The sequence below is a fragment of the Patiria miniata genome, unplaced genomic scaffold, assembly GCF_015706575.1.
Source record: "Patiria miniata isolate m_02_andy unplaced genomic scaffold, ASM1570657v1 HiC_scaffold_29, whole genome shotgun sequence".
NCBI classification, from domain to species: Eukaryota; Metazoa; Echinodermata; class Asteroidea; order Valvatida; family Asterinidae; genus Patiria; species Patiria miniata.
The window spans coordinates 13,959,171-13,984,499 of NW_024037068.1; the positions used below are offsets into that span (position 1 = coordinate 13,959,171).

General features: G+C 45.0%; 1 protein-coding gene across 1 annotated transcript in view; it reads left to right on the plus strand.

The window, feature by feature from the left end:
* The window catches only part of LOC119735601 (centrosomal protein of 164 kDa-like), a 45,849-nt gene that overhangs the window by 4,340 nt on the left and 16,180 nt on the right, over positions 1 to 25,329 (plus strand). The window contains exons 6-21 of the mRNA XM_038209367.1: positions 7,165 to 7,308; positions 8,673 to 8,738; positions 9,604 to 9,672; positions 10,119 to 10,220; positions 10,458 to 10,774; positions 11,430 to 11,657; positions 12,253 to 12,384; positions 13,004 to 13,175; positions 14,258 to 14,380; positions 15,249 to 15,368; positions 16,769 to 16,891; positions 18,187 to 18,483; positions 19,889 to 20,073; positions 22,141 to 22,324; positions 24,345 to 24,411; positions 25,150 to 25,277. Coding sequence (XP_038065295.1) covers positions 7,165 to 7,308; positions 8,673 to 8,738; positions 9,604 to 9,672; positions 10,119 to 10,220; positions 10,458 to 10,774; positions 11,430 to 11,657; positions 12,253 to 12,384; positions 13,004 to 13,175; positions 14,258 to 14,380; positions 15,249 to 15,368; positions 16,769 to 16,891; positions 18,187 to 18,483; positions 19,889 to 20,073; positions 22,141 to 22,324; positions 24,345 to 24,411; positions 25,150 to 25,277 — 2,457 coding nt within the window. The remainder of the gene's footprint in view (positions 1 to 7,164; positions 7,309 to 8,672; positions 8,739 to 9,603; positions 9,673 to 10,118; positions 10,221 to 10,457; positions 10,775 to 11,429; positions 11,658 to 12,252; positions 12,385 to 13,003; positions 13,176 to 14,257; positions 14,381 to 15,248; positions 15,369 to 16,768; positions 16,892 to 18,186; positions 18,484 to 19,888; positions 20,074 to 22,140; positions 22,325 to 24,344; positions 24,412 to 25,149; positions 25,278 to 25,329) is intronic.

A 25,329-nucleotide genomic window follows, 5' to 3' on the forward strand; every position in this document is an offset into this window, starting at 1 on the left:
AAAGTGGAGGATTGAGGTTACATTGGAAAAGTGCGTTACTGATTTCGTAGGATTCGCTTTTCAAGGTTTTTGGCCGTAAATTGTGTCATTTTTGCTCAGCCGTGTATAAATATGGGGTGTCCAGGATTGGTAAAATTGTAAAAAAAAAATTCCATTTATATACCTTGATTGAAAGTGTCGACAAAGATCACTTCATTGTAGTTTTTAATATAGGCCTGGATTATGCTTGAAATCCTCCGTACTGCTCCAGGATGTCGCGGGTGAAGCCTCAACGTATTGACAGCCTCTGCTGCAGAATTCAGGCAGCAGTCACCCCTCCATGGACCATATTCAAGAAATAAATGGAGGAATTTGCAGGATTGAGGCTATATGCCATTTTTCCATGAGGCAAAAACGCCCCTATATTTCACGCCAAAAAAGTTGGGGGGTTTTTGGTGAAAACACTTTTTATTTTTATTTTCCATTTTTATTCCTTGAAAGTACTGTGGCGAATCCCGTCCGGGTCAAGTTTGACTCGGTACTGCACAGGCGAGCGGCAGCCCTACAGCACTGTGGGGGAGGTCGTTTGGCAACCATATATCGCCGCGCGCAACACTTTTTCCCGGGGACCCTATGGAGCGGAGATAAATACCAGGCAGAGCAGCGCAGGAACCCAATAATCTGACAAAGAGAGAGATCACTCAAGAGCCGCGGGGTTTTCCCTTTATTATAACTAAGACGCCTTATCACTTCAGTTAAGTTGCAGATTCCTTAAGGGATTGCTGTTCCTTAAGGTATAGCCTTGAGGTTCCTTAAGGGTTTCCTGTATCCTTAAGGGATATAATCGAGTTTCCTACTGAGCCTTAGAATTACTGATAGAGAGGTTTATTACTGAAGGCACTTAATAGAAATTATTACTGAATGTGATAACTTGTGGGGAGGTTCAACAATATCGGTCCTGAACTGTGCTCGTCACTAACTTTATCAAATACGTCAGCTTGACATACCCCGCGCTATGAGCTGCTGCAACTAGATTCGGCAAACCGCCGCCGCCACGGACTCTCTGACACGGCTCCAACAGTCCCGCTGTCTCGGACACTCCGATCAGCCTCTCTCACGCTGCTCTGGGATCCGGCGGTCGGTCGCTATACCGCCCCGCCTCGCTGCTACCAGCTCCCACTACACACCAACAGCAACACTGACGCACACAAGCCTAGCGCCCTACAACAACTCTCTTAGAGCTCCGCCGTCACACGTCTCTTCAGTCCGCTAGCTCCACAGCAACTCCCGCCACGTACACACACGAGGCACAGCGCGCGCAAACAGCTCAAAGGTCACCTAAGCAGCCCACTGCGCATGCTCAGCAAGTATGGCACGCCTCAGCGCTATGACGCGCGAAAGCTACAAGCACTCAGGCCAATTTCGTTACAGTACCGTCAAAGATCTCTCCATATCCAAAGTAGTTTTAAGTATAGGCCTGGATTATGCTTGAAATCCTCCGTACTGCTCCAGGATGTCACTGGCCAAGCCTCAACATACTGACAGTCCCTGCCACAGGACTTTGCAGGATTCAGGCAGTGGTCACTCAATAAGTATAACTCTTTAGTTGATAGTTCGTGTAGTGTTTATTAGTCATCAACCAATGACAACAGCGGCTGCAAAGTAAAGGAAAAGATTACATTATGAATCATAGTTCTATATGCCCCCCAAGTCTTTGGGAATAACAAAGGCTAACAATTCTAGGAAGGAAAGATTCCAAATGTAACAGACATAACTAAGTAACCTAAAGAAATGCACAGATTGCAAAGGTGTGAACATGAACAATAAGCAAAGATCGAAACAAGAATAAGCATAGGTTATAGGAAGTAAACTGTAGCTGTAACTTTGGCTATATAAAAAAAAAGAAGAAGAAAAAAAAAAGTCCAGAGTATATGGGTGTCCTATAGTTCATCCCTAAGCCTGGCCGGCGGTCGTGACAAGCGAGTGGATCGGCGAGGGGCAGTCAAGGAGCGGTCCAGGGGTGGCAGATCCACGGTCGGGGCCAGGTGTTCCTTCAGACCAGGAGTATTGTGTGGCAGGAGGCCGCGGAGTGCACGGGGAACGGAGCCTGGGTGGGACTGGCTATTAGGTGGACGCGTGGTGGCCACGGTGGGTGTCACAGGTGAGGTGGGAGTCGGTTCCAAGCCATCCGGGGTTGGAAGATGGTTGGTGCGGGTTGGCTGGGAGACGGCTGGAAGCATCGCAGGTGGTGTGGCTGAGGCGTCCTGTGGTAACCGGTTGTTGGCCTGCACCAGAGGGGTTGCTTTCGGGTGCTGGCTAGCTGCATGCGACCCCGGCAGCAAAGGTGTTGGGCCGGGTGCCATTAGGAGGGGCGCACGTGGAACGACAGGCAAGTACTTCCGCAAGAATCGCCTGTTGCGTAGGGTGACTCGACCAGATCCATCAACCCTCACGACATACTGGTCGAATTGCCTCACCTCCACCACAACCCCGGTCTTGTCCCACTTGGTCGGGTGCGGTCCGGTCTGGTTTTGGATACGCACGCAGTCGCTGACAATCAGTGGCGTGAGGGGACGGGTGTGCTCTGAGAGACGCTCTGCAGCGCGCATGTGCCGGTTGCGCAGTGCCTCCTCGCGGGATGTGAGTGTCTCCCGCCATGTGCTGTGTGGGTTGTACTTCCCAGGGTGGATGGGTATGAAGTCACGGATGGGACGCCCGAAGACGCACATAGCAGGGGAGAGGTGTGTGTCATGGTCGGGCGTGTTGCGGTACTGGAGCATGGCACGCTGAAATTCATCAGTGTTAAGTGTGCCTTCAGCGTCAGTATTGTCAGTGATGAGGCGCTTCACAGTCTTGACGCCCACTTCAGCACGGCAGTTGCTGTGGGGGAAGGCGACGGATGAGATGCGGTGACACACGCCCCAGTTGCGGAGGAAAGCGCGGGTGGACCCTGCGGTGAACTCTGGGCCACCGTCTGAGGACAGTTCATCGCTGATTCCATAGGTCACGAAGGTGCGGCGCAATGCAGTAATGAGTCCATTGGCGCCGTTGGCTGCCTGTTCGACGATTGGCCAGTTGCTGTACCTATCCACCACCACCAGGTAGTGACAGCCGCGGTAGGTGAAGTAGTCAGCGGCAATGCATTGGAATGGATAATCGGGCTGGACGGGAGGCGTTGGCGGTGCGCCTGGCTGTGATGGCGCCATACGGTTGCAGGGAGAGCAGCGTGCCCGTGTATCGGTGATGGCGGGGGTCATACCTGGCCAGAAGAATGAGGACTGAGCTCGTGCGCACATCATGGTGATGCTCTGGTGGGCCGAGTGTAGTGCTTCAAGGACCCGGGCACGGAGGGACGAGGGAATGATGACACGGTCATTGTAAAGGCATACGCCATCAAACTCTGACAGATTCTCACGGAATTGGTGGTATGGCCGGAGCTCACGGGGGAGGTCACCAGGTAGAGTGGGGAAGCCCCCTTGTATCATCTCAATCAGTCTGCACATGTTTGGATCACTGGATGTGGCGAGGCGGACATCATTCCATGTGACTGATTTGATCATCTTAGCAGCTGTGGTGGCAGACTGACTGCATACTTCGACAGGGTCTGGGCCACTGGTGCGGACAGCAGTGAGGAAGTCATGTGGCAGCACAGTGGTCGTTGGTTCGCTTGAGTCATAGTGCACAGGTGCGACATCATCAGGGAGCTGTAGCGGTGCGCCTTTACCCACGGGGTGGCGGGATACCCCATCAGCTGCAGCGTGGCGTGCACCAGGTATGTGGACGATGCGGAAGTGGTAGCGCAAGGACTTCTCCTTGAGGTTGCGGAGGCGAGGGTTTGGGATGTCCTCAAGTGAGCGGTCACCGAACACCTTCAGGAGGGGCTTGTGATCCACCGCCACTATGAGGTCAGAGCAGCCAAGGACAAAGTGGCGGGCCTTGTCAAGTGCATCAATGACAGCAAGGGCCTCCCCCTCCACTGGGGCGTAGCGGGACTCGGCACCTGAAGTGAAGCGGCTCCCAACCAGAGTCACCCTCCAACCAGTCTTGCAGCAGAAGGGTTTTGAGGAGGGGCAGTCGCAGTGCTTCTGGAGCAGCCAAAATCCCAGACCATCTTTGCTCCAGTCAGTTGCAAGGCAGGTCGGCTTGGTCTTGTCGAATATCTCCACCCCTTTGTGGATTTCGCTGACGATGAGGGCCTTTGATTCTTCGAATAGGCAGTCCAGCTCATCGGTCCACGAGAAGGGGGTACCAGGTTTGAGGAGTTTGCGGAAGGGCAGCATGCGGTCAGTCATGGCGAAGGCATAGGAGACCTGGTTGATAAGCCCGAACCAGCTGCGCACGTCTGTGATATTACGGGGCGTTGGGAAATTCTGGATCGCCTCAAGGTACTCAGGGCAGGGGCGTACAGAGGTCGGGGTGATCTCAAAGCCAGCAAACTTGACAGTCATCTTGGCGAAGGCGAACTTTTTGGGGTTCAAGGTGACGCCATGTCTGCCACAAGTGTCGAGCCACTCAACTGCCTGGAAGAAGGCCTCCTCGATGGAGTCAGACCATACCAGGGTATCATCCACGCACTTGGTCTTTTTCGGGATGTCAGACACAATCTCATCAAAGCGGCGGCTGTAGCCATCACCGGAGGCGATGTACCCCTGTGGGGCGACACAGTATCGGTAGCGGCCCCAAGGTGTGATGAATGTGGTGAGGTGGCGGTCCTCCTCAGCTAGGGCAATGCTGTGATAGCCGTTCCATGCATCGAATACAGTCTTGCGAGTCTGGGGAGGGACTGCACGTGCTTGGTGGAATGGTGATTGTGTGTGGTGGGTCTCACGAACAGCGTGACGATTGAGTGACTGGAGGTCAACCGTCCGTCTGGGCTGGCCTGACTTCTTGGGGCAGATCACCATCTTGTGGCACCATGTGACAGGTGTACCGACTGGGACTGGCTCGATGACGCCGAGGCGGACGTCGCGGTCAAGGCCTGCCTTTACATTGTCCTGCCAGTGGACAGGGACAGGGATAGGTGTGTGACAGGCGACAGGCCGAGCGTCAGGGTCCACCATGAGTCGCAGTGGGGGGCCAGCCATCATGGGGAGTAGTTGGTGCTCACATACATTGAAGGTGCTCGACTTGTAGTATTCCAGCAGCCATGTCTCAAGCTTCTCCCGGTTCTCCTCAGTGGCTGGGAATGGGAGGTCTGCTGGGGGAGACGGTGGCATCTGGCGTCGTGGGCACTCGCATGTTGGCCTGAGGCAGGCTGCTGGTGTGGGCGTCGGGGAGGTGGCAGAGGATGCGACGCTGGCACTGTCGGGCCTGATTGCCTCGCCAATGGTGGGGAACCTGGTAGAGATCATGCCCAGGGCGACGCAGGCTTGCTTAGACAAGAACAGCCGGTCGGATGAGTCGGTGAAGTACACTATCTGCCGGGTCTCGAGTTTCTCTCCAGATTGGGAGGTGCCAGAGATGCGGAGGACCAGGGCACCTGCTATGTCGATGCGGCAGTTGTTGGCAGCATTCATTTTCATTGTGACAGGGATGAGGTGTTTCCTTTCAAGCCCCAGTTTGGATAGGAGTTTCGTGCCAGCCAGGCAGGACTGGCAGCCAGTGTCAGCCATAGCAGGGTAGATGGCTGAGGAGGTGGTGCTGAGCAGGGGGGTAGGGAGGCCGAGGTCACGAGCATCCTCAGGAGTTGCTTTGAGAGAGACGTCCACCATGGGTTGGGGGTCAGATCCTCGCCTCTCCCATGCGTCGCAGAACTGATTGTAGATGTGGTGCTCTAGAGTGATTGCATTCGCGTCCATGGGTGGGGCGTCGTCGACAGAGCACAGGGTTTCGAAGACTGCGGTGGCATTGTGAGGTGACTCCTGTGCCTTGGGCGTGGCTGGCTGCTGTCTCCGCTGGGATTGGCGGCACACACTCTCGTGGTGGTGGAGTATGCCACACTTCGCGCATGTGTGATTGTACGCGGGGCACTTCCTCACGCGCTCCTGTTTGTTACGTTCATGGCCCGCCTTGCCACAGTAGTCACACACCTGAGGTTTAATGTCGCGGGGCTGTAGCTTGGATCTCTCCCTTCGTTTGTAGGAGCTGGCAGCTGCAGCAGTCGTAGTGGCAGTGGCACCACCCTCGAGGAGGCGGCCGGCAGAGCGTTTGCCACTCTCTTTCGCTTCGACAAATTGAAGCACTTGGTCCAAATGCATGTCCTGTTTGGATTGTCCGAGGACATCCAGGCGGATCTCCTCATCCTCTAGTCCACGGATGAGGGTGTCCCTGACCATGATGTCACTGAAGTCAACGACTAGAGAGCACGTACAGTCCTTCTTGTAGTTACAGACGCTAGCCTGGCCACGAAGGCGGGCGGCAAAGGCCCTCACTGGTTCGTCGCGGTCCTGTCGCATTTGCTGGAGCTGCACACGAGCCACCATGATGTTCTCTCGGCGAACTGCCAAGCTCTTGATGTTTTTGAGGATGGTCGGTTCATCCTGCGACGTCAGGGCACCGAATGTTCTGGTCAGGTCTTTCCTGAGTCGGTCGTCGCAGCACTCAAGCAGTTGGTAGACTATATCGGTTCCTGTGAGATGCGTGGCTTCTTTGTATTCGGACCATCGTAGCTCGAAGTAGGACCATTCTTCACTCGTGCCGGCAGCCATGACCGTAGGTCGCCTGACCTTCTCCACTTTGGCGGCGCATGAGGCGGGAGTAGGTGCAGGGGCAGGAACGGTTGGGTGGGCGGTGCGGGCGTGTAGGTTGATCAAGGCGAGCAGCACCTCTGGGGGTGTGTTGCTAGGCCAGGATGCCTCACAGTCAGGAGCCGAGCAGTTGACGTGAGCCATTGGGAGGGGTAGAGCGTGTCAGAGAGTCTAGATTGTCGCTGTTGTCATCAATAAGTATAACTCTTTAGTTGATAGTTCGTGTAGTGTTTATTAGTCATCAACCAATGACAACAGCGGCTGCAAAGTAAAGGAAAAGATTACATTATGAATCATAGTTCTATAGTCACCCCTCCACGGACCATATTCAAGAAATAATGGAGGAATTTGCAGGATTGAGGCTATATGCTATTTTTTCATGAGGCCAATTGGAGGATTTTGCAGGATTGAGGCTTCATCGTAGCAAAAAGGCCTAGGGAGTTAGGGTTAACGATCAATGACATGTTCACCATTGTATTTGTTTCACTTGTATTTGTAGAAGTCTGGTGTCAGTCTCGGAGGAACGTCGGACTCCTCCCGTTTCTTGAAGGGCAGCGCCGCCAACCCTAAGAAGAACACAGCCATGTCACTCAAGGGAGCCAGGGAGGAGAACATCCAGATGATGCCAGACTTCTCAGATGAGGTACCGTCAAACAAACACATTGTATTACATTTTACAATAATAATAAAAAATAATGTGGTGCTTATGGGCCTTATTCACGAGTAAGCTATTTTTGTGGAGTTCCCTGAATGTATTTCATTAATTGTTAACTGTTGAATGGGATGGCGCCAGACTATTTATGCAGGCATAATTATGCAGCCTTATTTTACTGTCAATTTTTTTTTTAAATCTGGCTTTAAACATAAGGGAATGTTTATTTACAAATTGTAAATTATTCATTGAAGCAGACTTGATTAATTAGTAATTAACTTGCTTTCATTTCTCTTCGCAAGTTCAAATAATTGAGATTTTACCTCAATTTCAATTCAATATGGCCGACTCGTGCATAAGGCCCATATAGCGCTTTATGCCAAAGGTCTCAAAGCGCATCTGTGAATGGAGTGCAAACAATGGTCTGTGTGCCTATTCCACTCTTGAAACAAACAATGACAAAAGGGTGTGCAAAATTGTGACAAAAGAAATATCTTTTAAAATTAAATTCTGAACATTGCTTCTACAAATGTTATTTAAGCTTTTGTTCTATACCAAAACGTGTGCATAAGTCCAGTATCGAAAAGAATTTGTATTCGCTTGTTCGATCTTGCAATATGAATCCGGTACACGACCACGTGCAAGAACGCACTTACTGTCTAGTAGTACAGTAAACTCCAGCCAAGTCGACATCGTACAACTCGTCAAATCACTCAAGTTGGCCGTCTGACTCAAGTCCCAATTGTCTGTAATGCAATTCCATTGAATTTTTTATTTCTAAGTCGGCTTTTATAAGTCGCCATTTCGCTCAAGTCGTCGTGTTACTCGCGTTCCCCTTTCCATAAAAAGCAAAATCCTGTGTGTAAGTTGGCATTAAAAAAAATCATGCATTGGCATCGACTTTATGTACGGTTGGCAAGAAGTGTCGAGTGAAAAGTGGTTTGGCACGGCCCGTGATCGATGATTCGCTGCATGCACGCGGTGTCGCAAAAGGGTTTGCTACTGCATACATCGCAAATGCATCGTGCGTATATCAATACCAGTACCCCCTCTAGTCTGTACGCATGCGCTCTGCCCATTTAGGGGGTCATCTAATTGAATGATGCACTCAATGCCAGTGCTGCAGTACAGTCAATGTGTGGTTGTGTGCACGCATTTAATTCGTAACTAACTGTGCACGTTCAACTATTTTGTACACGTGGTCTTCACATCAATACCCCCCCCCCCTCAAACAAGAGCTATGCAAACCTCATTTTGGTGGTTGTGTGTCCATATGCAAACTCTTTCCTCATTTCGATATCTGTCTTTTCATCTCAGCCCAAGCTGATCTAATGGTTTTGTGTTTTGCCTTCCAGGATTCTGGTACGCCAAGGTTAAATCTAAATCTTGACCTTCAAGACATTGGTGGCTTGGAATATGACGTAAGACCTCTGATTTTACTTTCATTTGTATTGCCGTTCTTCTAAGGCGTTGCATGTTATATTTACAACTCGGGACAATGTCACAAAACCTTTCTTTTTTTTCAGTTGCCATTTAAAGCTGAAACTTCCACAAGAATATATGCATCCTTATTAAGATTTCGAGCAATTTTGTGGCTTCAACTGGAAAAAAAAACCTCAAAAAGCAAATGATCCTATGTACCTTTAAACTGTTCCTCAACATTTTTCACCAAACTACCATGGACACAGTATTTCCACAAGTAATCACAAGTCCAACACAAGTCATCACAAGTCATCATAATTCATCACAAGTCATCACAAGTCAATTTCAAGTCTTCATAAGTCATCACAAGTCAATCAAAAGTCATCGCAAGTCATCACAAGTCAATCACAAGTCATCACAAGTCATCACATGTCAATCACAAGTAATAACAAGCCAATCACAAGTCATCACAAGTAAGTCATCACAAGTCATGAAGTCATAGCAAGTAAATCACAAGTCAAACACAAGTCCATCACAAGTCATCCAAAGTCCATCACAAGTCATCACAAGTCATAACAAGTCACCACAAGTCACTCACAAGTCACTCACAAGTCATCACAAGTAAATCACAAGTCATAGCAAGTCAATCACAAGTCAAACACAAGTCCATCACAAGTCATCCCAAGTCCATCACAAGTCATCACAAGTCCATCACAAGTCATAACAAGTCACCACAAGTCACTCACAAGTCACTCACAAGTCATCACAAGTCAACCACAAGTCATCACTAATCAATCACTAGTCAATCCCCCAACCTTATCTTTGGAATTCTCTAAACATCAGTGTCGCTTTCTTGGTCTGTAGGAGGAGTCTGATTCCAGCGAGATCAAGCTCAAAGGAGTGGAAGTCTCTGACGACGATGATGATGATGAGGTACGTTATCAGAGGGGCGGGGTTTAGATGGTTATTGAGCAAGTGGACAAAATTACCTCTACCCGAAACATGAGTTTTATAATGTCAAAAGGTTGTATCTCACTTAAAATAACACGAATGCACACACAAAGTCAATGGGCGTCAAGGTACGACGTTGTTGCATGGAGCATATTTGCGCAAGATACGACTTTGATGCAGAATCCAGTTACGTCCTTGTTGCATTGACGCGACGATAATATCCCACGAGGGGCCACAGAATTTAGGCTCAAATGCGTTACTGTCCAGTTAATTGAGTTCGGAATTGAACAGTGTTCGATTTGAAACTTGTCCAGGTTGACTTTATGCTTGATCAGTTTGAAGAAAGTTCATCATAGCAAAAATATTGATGGCTTGTTGATATGTATACAGTGATATCGCTCCATTTTATTCTTGGATTTTGTTCGCAGGATTTTGGCATTGATACCAAGTTTTCTGATCGTTTGGGTCTGATGGACGCCGATGACCTCATGCCAGCGATTGCCGAAGAACCAGAGCCTATCAAATCAAGAGTGAGTCACATCTCACTTTCAGCTCCTTTTTCTTTTCTTGTGCGTGTGTGTGCGGGGGGTGTGGATGAAGGGGAGGTTTTGTTACACTCACAGCGTATTACATATATGCCTGTCGCATTACCTCAAACAGTAAAACGATGTTAAGATTTTAAAATATCAGGGACAACTCCAGGAGTTTTGTTTTCATAAAGTACTGGGAACCTTGTTGTTTACTTTCTCATGTTACATTTCTCACAGTTCTTGAAAAGCAACAAAAAGGAGGAAGTGAGCAAAAAAGACGACGCGAAGGAGGACCAATCAGTCGCGGCCAAGCAGCCAGAGAAGCGGCAACTGGGATCAGGGGCTTCACTGACTCCCACCGTCAAGGTCACGTCGGTGCTGGACACACCCACCCCAGCGGCAGCAGCAGCAGAGACAAAACCAGAGCCAGAGTCTATCAGAAGAGAGGCAGAGCCTGAGATTGATCTGAGGGCGTTAGCCGAGAAGCGGGAAAAGTTGGAGAAGGATGAAGAAGAGAAGATACAAAAAGAGGTTGAGGAAAACTTGGCCAAGAAGTGAGTTTTTTATTTCAAATGCAGTTAAAGCGAACTGCATCCTGGAATAGCCCAATTGGGCTACAAAACACGCTTTGAACCAAAATTAATGATGTCAATCGGAAAGAACATTTAAAAGTGAGATATGAACATCCACACAACTATCCTTTAAAAACTGGGCGTTTTTGTGTTATTTCTGTATTATGCGTGCGAGAACGGCTTTAAGGGTCCATTTTTGCGACCCCAAAAAGTCGAGCTGTTTGGGTGCTAGTTGTGATTTCATCCGGAAAGTGTTCACCTTTTGCGTACGTGTAAGAAACCACAGTTTGTTCATTGGTGATTGGTCACTGCGGTTCATGAGCGTGGTGCTAGACGTACGCTACACACAACGGGAATATCATTCATTGACTATATGAGAATGACAGGAAAAACGTATTCGTACTCCGTTCTGTCCGATGTAAACAACCAGGTATTTGTCGTTTTTTTCTCAGGAACGGTAAGACATTAGGTTGGTTTCCTTTCAACAAGATGTTTGAAATAGGAGAAGTAAACAGTCCGAAACATGAAATTTTGGGGGATTTCAGGACCTAGTGCCCCTGTAAGTAAAGTAGTAAAGTCTATCACAAGCCAATAGTTTCACCACTAATTTTTCCCTTTTTTCCTGTCCTTTTCACAGACGGGAAGAGCACCAGAAAGACCTGGCGGGGCAGGAGGCCAAGCTGCGGCAGGACCACGAGACCTCCCTGGCCCACATGAGGAAGAGACTGGAGAAGGAGCTGGAAGACGCCAAGCTGGAGCTGCTGGAAGACAAAGAGGACAGGATGAGGACGATGAAGGAGGAGATGGAACAGGCGGAGGAGGAGGAGGCCGAGAAAGTGCAGAAGGAGAGAGATAAGAACATCGGGTAAGTGGTGTCAATGACAGTACAATTGTATTGTATACAAATTGTTAGTGTTTATGAGTGCAATGGTAAGAATAGTTGCACGAGGAGACAGATAGATTGTTCCATTTCGCGAGGTGAAGCCGAGTGGAATGGAACATTCCATCTGGATCATTCCATCGTCAAAGAATTATTTCTTGAGGTGACAGATGGAATATTCCATTCCATCAGTCTTAATGGAGTCATGAAAAAGGATCTTACTATGATGGACAAAACATGTGAAATGCTTTATGACTGAGCAATTCCATGCAGAAGTGGACATTTCGTCATTCCGTTATGGACCTCATATATTATCTGTAATTCGTAAACAAAAAGAACTTTTCAAAAGATGAAAGTGGAAATAAAAGGTGCTACCTTTTATTTCCACTTTCATTATTTGAAAAAAAAAATTGTTAAATATTACGAATAATAATGAGGTCCGTAACTGAATGATGAAATTCCCAATTTTGCATGGAATTGCCCGACTTCCATTATGGCACAAATTGACCTTGGTGGGGATGAGAAAAAATCTTCCTTCTTGACTTGCAATCTTCGTGTTTTTTCTTTTCAAATCTTTAAGTGATCTGAGAAAGAAATTGAAAGAGGACACGGAAGAGGAAGAGGCCATGCTGATGGAGGGCAAGTCAGACGCCATGAGGAAACTCAGAGAGACCATACGGAAAGAACAAGAAGAGCAAGAAGACAAACTAAGGTGAGGGGTCAGTGTGTGGATGTGTAGAGGGCGTAATTCAAAATATGACTCCGCAACTTTTGAACTGAAATCGAGATCCAGAATATTTTGTTTTCTTGGAATATACAGCATTCATTGAGCCAAAACTTCCTCAGGTTAGTTGTTAAGCACCCGTCTTTAGATTTTGAGCACTTTTATTGCTTCAAATGAAACAAAATGCACAAACAACAAATGGTCCATTCTACTTATGTTTTGAAGGAAAGTTATTTTACATGTGATCACAAGGTACTTTATGCCACAAAACTATTGCATTTTTGATTTTACACACTATTAAAACGGACACAATCCCTAATCATTGACTCTTGCAAACTTCCAGTTGTTTTGTTTTTTTGCAAATGGTTTGGCAATATTGGGTGCATACAGTGCTTATATGGGGAAGTGCAAAGCCCAGCATAAACCATTAGTCCCTATAGCACCCCAAACTGCCCTGCCTGTTACTCCCTGTACAACCAATAACCACTGCAGCATTGCATGGTTTGAATGGAATCATCAGGGAATAAATAAAGTGTAATACAATATGATACAATGTAATACAAGTTGTAATAGGTTAACCTAATCGGGTTTATCCTTTGCTCCGCAGAGCCGACATGGACAAAGCCTTGAAGACGCTACGGGAGGAAGTCAGGGACCTGCAGGAGAATGAGACGGCCAAGCTGGAGGAGGAGAAGAAGAAGATGATGGATGCGATCAAGAAGGAGGTGACCGAGATGGAGGAGAGAGAACACAAGGAATTGCAGGACAAGAGTCAAAAGGTACCATGTCAAAATCCCATACATTTTAACCCAGATGTTGGCCCTCTGTCACAAAGTTTCACAATATAAATATTTCAACGTTTTGTTGCTTACTTTTGAATATTGTGCACATTATTATTTTTCTTTAACCCTCCTATGAAACCATGCATTGTCAGCCTGGTTATTACCTGGGTCAATATTGGTCAAAAGCCCAATTGGTTTGTAAACAGTATGCCAGGAGGTGAGGAAGAAAATGGTGACCTTTTAAAGACATAATTTGCGCATTTTGTTCGTTTAAAGCAACAAAAGTGTTCAAAATCTAATGAAGGATACTGAACAACTAACCTGATAAAGTTTCAGCTCAGCTTCAGCTGTATATTCCGAGAAAAACAGCATTCTAGGATCTCAATTTCAAATCAAAAGTTGCTAAATCATGTTTTGAATTGTTTTCAATTGCAGCTTTATGCGATGTCGCACAGTGATCCGACGAATTATAGCAACCGCGCGCGCATGTGCGTCATGCCAATGCTTGCGGGCGCTGCGCCGAATAACAAAACGAACTATATGTACTAATTTAAATTTTCCTACAGTGCTTCTTAAGACGCATCTTTGGAAAGGCCTTCTTTCGTTGATTTCTTCAAAATGAGAGCTTGCCAGAAAGAATAATTTCACAGGGAGTTTGGTCCCCTTACTATCTTTCAACCAGTATGTTTTTCAACAATAATTACGCCAGTTACTTTTTTGGATAGCTGCAAATGATGGACTCCCGCTTTAAATAGTAGGAGGGTTAATGGTGTCTCAGTATTGTGGACACATTTGTAAATTAGAAGGCAGAAGTTAATTTGAAGTCATGCCCATAAACACAAACTGACAAAGTAACATATTGTGTCTGAAAGCCACAGTTTCCATAGGAAGACGGTATTGTTTCTCCAAGGCCTGAGCTTTAATGGTTAGTTTTGAATTGGCTGGTTTTGTTTTTTGTTTTTACATTTTCAGTTATTGTTGGCATTAACCGTAAGCACATACTTGGATGAAAACTATCCTGTCTGCAATCTGAATATTAACAAAAACGCACTAAATAAAAACGCTTTTGTTTTCTTCAGGTTCTCGATGATCTGAGACACAAGCTTGAATCAGAGGAGCGGTCATCTCTGTCTGACTTGCAGAAAACGCAGGACGCAGAGCTGGAAAAGAAGACTAAGGAAATGAAACACAAGCATGAACGGGTAAGGTCAAAGGTCACAGTCTGCAATTTCTGGCACGTGATTAGACAGTGTGTCACAAGAGAAGCATCCTCCAATGTTTGAAAATGATGACTTTTCGCCCAACAATTTTGAACCTCTGCTTTAAGTATGCACTATTCCCCCTTGCACAAATTCAAAACTGTTCATGTATCTGACAACTGTTGGTCCATAGCAACATTGTCGTTAGTCTGCATAAATCTGAGGTAAAGTGTACGAACCCTGACTCCCAAGGGTGATTTACTAGGAACCTTCCTCATCCTTGCAAATTATCCCAACACCATATGGTAAACTGTACACATAAACAGTTGGACTCTGTTTATTTGTGGTATGCCTAACCCCACTTAAAGCACAGTCAGTGTACGAGTGCAGTACTCATCCTAACAGATTCCAACAAACCCTGGTGTTGGAGTTTGGCTGGTTGGGGATCGTTAGGGTCAAGTATGGAAACAAGTTGGTGTACCAGATATTTAAATTTGAAAAACAAAAGGGCGTAGGCTAATTATGAGCTGGCTAATTATGAGCCTGGTAAATGAGAAATATATAATACAGAGTTGTAATGAAGTCAGTCACAAGTCAAATCACAAGCCAGGTCACAAGTTACAGTGGGATAAAAAGTGGCATTGGAATACCTCTGTCACTGTTCCTTTGGATAGCTTTTCACTGGAATAAAAGACTGGACGCCTTGCGATTGTCTTGTGATTGATTTGTGATGCTTATGACTTATGATGACTTTTCATGGCTCTTGATTGACTTGAGGCTGACGAACGGCAGACTTGTGACTACCTTTACCTAACTCTAACATAAGATACTTTTATAATTTGCTTTTATTTGTGGTTTCCCTCTTTTGAAGGAGATGGATGATCTCCGAGCAAGGCTGCAGGAAGCCAACGCGGAGGAGAAGCGCAGAGAAGAAGACAAGCTACGAATCTCTCGGGAGAAGCACTCTGTCGTGCAGGAAATGGAAGGAGATGTGAGAACATTTTTCTGGGTTGATTTGACCGTCAAATTTGCAATTGAATGTACTGCATTTCAAACTTTTCAGGGCCTTTTGTGGCAAACTCGGGATAAGAACAAGAAATAACAAGATTCTCCCATTGGTCACGTATGTTCATAGCCTATTGCCTGTGTAGTCACTTACAGGCTATACTTGCTACACATGCACAGTGTGAGACATCCACTAGTCTTCGCATGTTGGCGACACTTTACCAACATATTCTGGCGCTATGTCGGAATAAAATGTCCAAAATTTCTATTATATGAGTATTGCATAATGAGCAAATCAATAATTGTGAATAATGATTTTTAAAAAAGCTCCCTATTTATCACATGTAAGGGAACATTTACATTGCTGGCTTCACTTCCATAGGTCTCACGTATTCCAAAAAACTCAGATTTTTAAGGAAAACAAAATAAAATTCGTAATCAACGAAAATCACTGCTTACGAAAAGACTACTACATCATTTGAATACAGAGCATCAATAGACCTATTGAAACAAAAATTAGAGTAAGAAAAGACTGATTATGTCATGCCGCATTTAAGCCTTATTAAGGGACAAAGGCTGATTGCGTCGAGTGGGATACCTGGGCACAATAGACAAACTAAGTGGCAGGCACAAACATACGTGTGGTGTAATAAGTTATTTTTACAATTTGTTTTTGTTGGTATGTTTTTATTCATTGTTTTTCTTGGGGGGGTGATGGAGGGAGAGTATGTTTACATCATGAGTGGTAATTGTGTGAGTTCGTATACGTATTGAAATCTCGGACCTCGAACAATAGAGGACAAAATGTCCACAATTGAGATTCGTGTACAAAACCAATGAGAGTTGTTGCTAAAAAGTTTAAGTACAAACAAAAGGAGGACAATAGGGGGTCCACAATTGCAGGTGTATACACCATTGTGTGTGTGTGTTAGTAGGCATGCAAGTAAGAAGAGTTGTGAGTACCATTTATAATGATTTGCACTAGTTGGTCCAACGTCTTGAGCCTATACACCCCCTTGGCTTGGATAAACTTATCAACTGAAGTCTGTCTGTCTCAACTATTTTTCAAAAGTATATTCTAATCTTCTTTCTCTCTGATCTTTAGTTTCTCTCTGTGGTTCACTTGTTCTAGTGCCAATTCTTCATCTCTATCCCCTGCATTTTGAAGACAAATTCTCAAAACTATTAACCCCCCTGCTGTTTAAAAGGTCACCAACAGAAGTTTCCTTTCACTTCCCCTGGTATACTTTTAACACACCAATGGGTCACTTGACCAATTTGGACCCAAGTAACAGCATGGCTCAGAATAGATGTTTGCATAGGAGGGTTAATAAGTTGGTTTTTCTGCACTAAGAAACAAATTGTGATTCTACACCTGATTTGCAGATGGAGAACGTCTTGAAGGAAAGGAAACAGGAAGTCAAAGAGGAACAGAGAAAGGAGCTGGAGAAGATGAGACGAGAGCACGAGAGCAACTTGAAGAAGACCAAGCGGGAAATGGAAGAACTGGTAATGTCTGCTTAGGCAGTTGCCCAATCGAAATAAACTGATTATTATACTTTATCTGATGGGCTCCGTAAGAAAGGGCGAGTTGAGAGAGACCACTGGGAGAGACATTCAAACGCATTGTCGACGACATCTGATGCTCACACTAAGAAGCTATGGCTTTCTGCGCATTCAGAATAAAGTTAGTTGTGTGTACTTCATGCTATTGGCGTGATCCAGTATACAAATATTGAGTGGCTCAGCGTGGAATGGGAGGAATATTATCGCAAGGTAAAATCTGGACTTTTCTCGCCTCGTGAAATGGAAAAGTCCAGATTTTTTACCGAGCGATAATATTCCTCCCATTTCACAATTTAAAGCCACTCAATATTTGTTTTATATAACTGACATATAGATCCTTGTCATTTGATATATTTGAACTTTATTTCAATACAAAACTGGCGGAAAATGTATTTCTCTCTTTGAAACCACCCCTTCACGAAAATATTTGAATCCAACGCTGTAGCGCTTGCTCTTTGGAACAATACGCGCTACGCGCAATGCTGAACGCACACACCAGCATGCATTTGCACACAAATACCGCGTCACGATCCTAACTGTTGAATAGTATTTCCCATTCCCCATGGGCGGATAGTACTTTTTGAGCCGCGGCATGAATGGGAGCAATAACAAAATGTCACGTGATGTGAGCTCCACCAATCAAATGACAAGGATCTGTATGTCAGTTATATAATACGCACTAGCAGTGTGTCCGTCCAGTGGGCTCTAGAAAGTGGTGAAAAAGCGTGGAGGCCAAAACTTACATAATTGACAGTCTAGTGCTTGGCACAGTGAAGTCAGGTACCCACCGTTGCCATTGTGAATTATACTGAGTGTATAAGAAATAGTGAATGCTAAACCATTTTTCTGTTACAACTCCAATACATCGTATACCTCATTCATAATTGGAGTAAGAATTAAGTGGAAACATTATGTGAGACTTTCCGACTTACCCTAATAATGTTTCAGGTATTAGTTTGGTACCACCATAAACCGCACTTGTGATCACTACTTTTGCACATTTGGGAGTCTTGGAGCTAATCTTGAGGTATGACTTCCCTAGTACGACTGACCAGTTTAGGTGATAGTGCGTGCATCTCACTTGCAATATAGCAATTACTATTCTGGTACGTTGACATATCAACCAGTGCAAGGCCATTTTTGGTCTATGATTATATTTCCCGACCATGAACATTTTAGTCTCAGTCTAGAAGGTTGAAGATAAGGACATCACCACTCACCATGCCCTCTTTTCACAGGAGAAGAAAGAGAAATCTACCCTCCAGTCCCAGTGGGAGGCAGAGAAGGAACAGCTGACAAAGGACTTTGAGCTGGAGATGCGGGACATTCAACGGGAGTACGAGCGGCGTCGGGAGGAGCTCCAAAGAAGCCAGGAGGAACAGGAGGGCGCCCTGAATGAGGCGCGCGAGGCCATCGAGGAGTGTAGGAAGGAGACGGAGGAAGCTCGGAAGGCCCTGGAGAAGGAGGAGGGCAAGCTGAGGAAAAGACGGGAAAAGCTGGAAGCGGACAAAGAGAAACTCGGTCGGGAACAACATGTAAGACTTCATATTTGAATGATTATTGTGTATTGCCTGTTTGGACAACAATAACATTTCTGATTCTCAAGTAGAAAGCTTCAGTCGTTTTGAATCTGTGTTATGCGCATGTAGGTCCGTGTGGACAAGCACACGCCTTGGGGTACATTACTGACCGTTATAGACACTGGCAATCAGGCTATTTATAAGGACTTAGAGGCCGTTAGATGTTTGCATTATTATTGTGGGGAGTGTGGCTGAGTGGTTGGTTCATGACTCGTGATCAGAGGGCCAGGGGTTCCAGTCCAGCTGCTGGTCATATATGCTGTGTCCTTGGGCAAGCCACTTCACCCCCACTTGCCTCTCTCTCCACCAAGGAGTATAAATGGGTGCCGGCATTAGCTTGGGAGTAACCTGCGATGGACCGGTATCGCATCCAGGGGGAATAGAAATGGAAAACAGTCGTCTCATGCTACTGAAAGTGGAGATAAATGCCGGCCTGATGGGCCACATTGGCTTGTGACAGTCTTTAGTACTGCTGACATTATTATGATTGAGTGGCTTATAGCCCATGCATTTTCACTAAAGTTGCACATGTATACATCTTTTTTTCACTAATTGCACTGCCACGCAATTGAACTAAGGAGCAATGATGAACTAAGGCGGACAACACTGAGTCTTTTGCTGTTCATGAAATTACATCGGTGAAGATCAAAACCCAATGCTGAATGTACATCTCCTAGATGCAAAATTCCATTATATAAATTATAATTCCTTGCGGTACCAGCTGCTTTATCAGATTCAAACCAGCCAGCCGAATCCGACAATCTCGGTGGTCGAGTCGTAAGACGTCTGCACCAGTAAGCAGGAGTTCATGGGTTCAAGTCCCACCCGAGTAAGCTTGTGGATTTGCTTTTGCAAGCCCTCGGACAGCACTTAGTATACAGTGCTTATGAAGTATACGGGTGTTGAGAAAAACCCAATGTTGCATAAGGCCCCCCCCCAAAAAAAAGTCTCCGGTTTCTGGTATGGAGCTTGTCCAAAAAGTGGTGCGGCGAAGCGGCTTTTTTTTTTTTTTTACCCGACTTTTTTGCTTCAAATGTCTGCTGATGACTGCAAATGGTGCCTGACTAAACTTAGTGCCACATAAAGCTTATTCTCGATCATAACCCCATCTAAAAACACGTTGAAATTCCGCAGCAGCAGAATTCCAGTCAAACCAGTGAGTTTGGCGGTTTTGAGACATCATTTTTCATTGAAAAAAAAACTTTTTCATTTTGCCGACGCGCATGGCTACGGCGACGCGCGCGCATACCAGAAACCAGAGACTTTTTTGGGGGGCCTAAGATGCAAAGATTATGTCACCATGAACATTTGTGTGTAGGCCATTATGGTAATTTTGTACATGTGTTGGCATTATGATAAGGAGATGCTTGCTGGTCAGGCCGCTAAGATGGACCCCGAGGCCGTCAAGAAGATCCAGGCAGAGCGCCAGGAGCTGCTGGAGTCCATACAGGAGGAGAGGATGCGAGTCAAGCATCTTGAGAAAGAGAAGGACGAGCTACTGGCCGCGGTGCAGAGACTGAAGCAACAGGCCAAGACATCACCAAGGTATCTGTGACTGGATTTCAGGCAACGAGCCCTTTGACATTTTTAAAACTCCTTCTTTCTTTATGCATTAAAGCTACAGTCCATCATTTGTAATTTGTGCATTTTGTTCGTTTGTAGCAACAAAAGAGTTCAAAATCTAATGAAGGATACTAAGCAACTAACCTGATGAAGTTTCAGCTAAGCTTCAGCTGTACATTCCGAGAAAAACAGCATTCTAAGACCTCAATTTCAAATCAAAAGTTACTGAATCATGTTTTGAATTGTTTTGAATTGCAGCTATACGCGACGTCGCGCACTGATCCGACGAATTATAACAACCACGCGCGCGTGTGCGTCGTTCCAATACTTGTGCGCGCTGCGCTGAATAACAAAACGAACTACTAATTTAAATTTTCCTTCTTAAGAATCACCGTTGGAAATGCCTTCTATCGTTGATTACTTAAAAATGACAGCTTCCCAGTAAGAATAATTTCACAGGGAGTTTGGTTCCCTTACTTTCTTTCAACCAAGTTGGTTTTTCAACAATAATTACGCCAGTTACTTTTCGGATGGCTGCAAATGATGGACTATAGCTTTAAAAAGGGAAACTTGGCTCTTCCTTGTAATGCATTATACAGTTTGACATTCTGGTAAATATGGACAAGTGGATAAGTATGTGGGTGAAAAGTTGACAGAAATGTCCATTATGCAAGATTTGTCTGAGGACTTGTATTTAACTCAAAAAGCTCTGTCGATTTCTGACTCATTTTGCACTTTTAGGGACACATTTGTGAGGCGGAAATGAGACAGAACTGAGCAGAGGTCCCAAATGAGGGTTTGTGGGTATTAGGAAGGAGAATAAATGTGACCTGTTCTGTCAAAATCAGACTTTTCTGGGCATAAGGTCAAAAATGAGATTTTTGCATATTGTTAAAAAATGTTCTTTTTCCTTTTAATAGGTGGTTTAATTTTTGAAACTGGTCATTCCTGGACAGAGTTATGCTATTTTGAAGTTCATTGTGTTGAAAAGTAGAAAACGGAGAAAATGGCCACGAACGTCACAAAACATTAATTTCTTTAACTGATTTACCTTAACAAATCATAAACAATACTATATTTAGAGTTCAAATTAGGGTTTCAAACTTTTATAGTATATTTTAGACATGTTCAGGATTACAAATTTAGCAAAAATTTGAAAATCGAAAAAAATCACCCCCACAGCGTTTTTTGGGGCTATCTCAATTTCAACCTCTGCCCAGAAGCGTCTGCTTTTGACAGAACAGGTCACACATTTCTCCTTCCAATACTGTATGTTGCACTTCAATCGGACATTCCGTTGACAAGTTATGGCTGTTTACAGTTTGCATCTATCGACATGTTTGCATTTATCGACAAAGGCATTCCTTTGTCATTGTTTGTTTCATGTTACTTGTGGCCTGCCTTGTCAATTGACTTGCGATTTGATTTTGGATTGACTTGTGACTGACTCAATTACAACTTGGCATTTTAGTCATGTATTTTGTTAAAGGTACAGTCCATCATTTGTAATTTGTGCATTTTGTTCGTTTGAAGCAACAAAAGTGCTCAAAATCTAAAGAAGGGTGCTGAACAACTAACCTGATGAAGTTTCAGCTCAGCTTCAGCTGTACATTTCAAGAAAAACAGCATTCTAGGATCTCGATTTCAAATCAAAAGTTGCTGAATCATGTTTTTAATTGGGCCTGGATTCAGCATCCGAGACACATTCTCGCCAATTGCAGCTACGCGATGTCGTGCACCGATATCCAACTGCGCACGTGTGTGCGTCGTGCCAATGCTTGTGCACGCTTCGCCAAAGAAAAAAAAAGAAAAAAACCCGGAAATTTCCATCGGTGCATCTTTAGACGTACCGTTGGAAAGGCCTTCTTTCGTTGATTTCTTCAAAATGACAGCTTGCCAGAATTTCACAGGGAGTTTAGTCCCCTTACTATCTTTCAACCAAGTATGTTTTACAACAATAATTACGTCAGTTACTTTTTTGATAGCTGCAAATGATGGACTGTAGCTTTAACAAGTCATTGATCAGAAATGTTGTCTCTGTGTTGCTAGGATGCCACAGCGTATGGCAGAGGAGGATAGGCTTGATGATGATGAGCCTTACACCAATGGTCATCACTACTCAGAGGATGGCTCAGCACCCCGGACCGCCGGCCTGAGATTACCCAAGACCCCCAGCGCCGATGCCTTGGACTTGGAGGAGTTATCCCAGCCCACCCCGTCTCCCTCCAAAGGGGTAAGGTTGCTAAGTCATTTGTATACTGATCATAGGCAGTTTGATGCAGTTTTCAATCAAGTCTCCCCTTTTAACCATCTCATTATTCTTAAAGCTATAGTCCATCATTTCCAGCCATCCGAAAAAGTAACTGGCGTATTATTGTTGAAAAACATACTTGGTTGACTAAACTCCCTGTGAAATTAATCTTTCTGGCAAGCTATCATTTTGAAGTTATCAACGAAAGAAGGCCTTTCCAACGGTGCGTCTTAAGACGCACCGTAGGAAAATTTGAATTAGTAGTTCGTTTTGTTATCCAGCGCAGCGCGCGCAAGCATTGGCACGACACCGCATTGGCGGTTGCTATAATTCGTCAGATCAGTGCGCGACATCGCGTATAGCTGCAATTCAAAAGAATTCAAAACATGATTCAGCAACTTTGGATTTAAAATTGAGATCCTAGAATGCTGTTTTTCTCGGAATATACAGCTGAAGCTGAGCTGAAACTTCATCAGGTTAGTTGTTCAGTATCCTTCATTAGATTTTGAACACTTTTGTTGCTTCAAACGAACAAAATGCACAAATTACAAATGATGGACTATATCTTTAAGATAGTGAATGCATTAGCATATGTACTACATTGTATTACAGTGTACTTAGGCCAAATAAAAATACTGCTTCCAATTACATGGCATTCGAAAAATAGGGTAGGTAGGTAGGGATTTTTTTTTTTTTTTGGCCAATTATTTTGTGTACAATCATATGGAGGCGTCAGCGCCTGCCTATTACTGTAGCGCCTGAAACCACCCTGCTTGTTACTCACTGTAACACCCAAAACCACCCTGCTTGTTACTCACTGTAACACCCAAAACCACCCTGCTTGTTACTCACTGTAACACCCAAAACCACCCTGCTTGTTACTCACTGTAACACCCAAAACCACCCTGCTTGTTACTCACTGTAACACCCAAAACCACCCTGCTTGTTACTCACTGTAACACCCAAAACCACCCTGCTTGTTACTCACTGTAACACCCAAAACCACCCTGCTTGTTACTCACTGTAACACCCAAAACCACCCTGCTTGTTACTCACTGTAACACCCAAAACCACCCTGCTTGTTACTCACTGTAACACCCAAAACTGCCCGAGAACTCTATGGCTTTATTTATCGTTACCCCGGGTATGCAGGTGACCGAATTTTTTGAAGAAAAAAAAAAAAAATGAGGGCCAATGACGTTCACCTTCCATCTAATCCTCATTCAATCCATGCCAAATCAGCTGGTTCAATGATTTTTGCAGCCAGGGTTTCACCCGAGCGGTGTCAACAACCTTGGGACCAGGCCTCCTGCCAAGTCTCATTGAACCATATCCAAACACCTGTAACTTGACACAGCCATCTCCCTTCATTGCCGCAAACCGCAGCCACCAGTCAATTATCTTTTAAGTGCCCTGTCTGGCAAATGCCTGGACACTGTCTGGCACATGGCTTTTTGTTGTTTTGACATGGATAGGGTCTTGCGTAGTGGGGGAAGTACCTGCGTCCCAAAGGTACGCAGTTGGCGACTTCGGATAAAAATTTCTTGTAAACGCTGCGCAGGGTTAAGCGAATAAACACAATGTAATACAATGCAGTACAGGTGTTAATGGGTTGAAGATCACATTTGTTAAAATTGGAAGAGGATCATACATTTAAATATTTTGCCGGTTCTCAACGCCGTTCCGTCTGATAAGAGCTTGCGAGAAAGAAAATTCACAAACTGGCTTGGGTGGGACTTGAACCAGCGACTCTCTGCTTAATAGTGCAGATGTTTAAACCATTCCCTATTAGAATTACAATAGTTGTTTGAATCTGATGCAGTGGAGAATACTGCAATATGACTAATGATGAAATTCAGGGTTGGGAAGTATGGAAATTAAAAATGTGGCCGTCACTGAAAATGGTACTTTTTTACTATTTTGAAGTAAGTCTGAATTTGTGTCAAAATTGTTTTGAAAGATTCTCAATTAACTCTAGCGTCTGTTATCACTATTTTGTTAGGTTCGGCAAATGGTTCACCCCAGAGATCTGCTTCGTACACCGGCCGAAAGGGAAGATTACTTGTTGGGTAGGTAGATTTCTCCATCCACCATTTTCCCCTCTCAATTCATATTGGTCTGACTCATTAAAAGATCTTCAAGCAAAAGCATTTTTTGTACTACAGCGTTGAGCATATCTGTGTTTTGAAACGAAAGTAGACAAAGTCCCACCCTTTAAAAGATAATATTTCCTCTTTTGTGTTTACAATGTACTTGTGTTTTTGGTTGTTTTGTTGACAATTGTTTCATGCGCATCCTGTGTATACACACAAATATCGACCAACATAGCTCTGGTTAGCTCAGGTCGTAGAGCCTTGTTCAACTCTATTCACTGGTGTAGTCGTGACGGCATTCGTAGGACAACCCGGTTCAACCATGATGACTGGTTCACGCGCACTGCAACGGCCAAGTGAACACTGTGGTTTTGCTATGGCTATTGTCATGATTGTGAATTTGTTTCATAATTGGCTTGATTCTCCTCTTTGAAGCAACAATGAGCACAATTGTGGTTGTAACTGGTGTGGTGACAGTCTGCTGAAAGGCAGTCAACCATTTTCAGGTACTCATTTGTGAAAATGTTCTATAAAAGCATGTAACATTGCTGTCTGTGATCGTGTGTGTTAAACGTACATGAAATTTATCATAATGGAATGCACATGAACGGTTGTTGAGGGCATGAGCGTAACCTGGGGAGAATGTGACGTCACACCTCAGCGTGTAGTTGGTTTAATAACTTGCTTTCTGTCAAATGGTTTCTCACATGTCAGGCTCAGATGATGACTACCAGGCGCCTACCAGGAGACATGCGAGTGACCGAAACTCTAGGGGGCGCCACGGCAGTGACAGGAGTCCGCGCTATACTCGCGGCGGCAGCGACATTGACATCAGCGGACTGGTAAACAAAGCCCCCTAAGTTGCCCACAGAAATATAACTACCAAATTTCAAT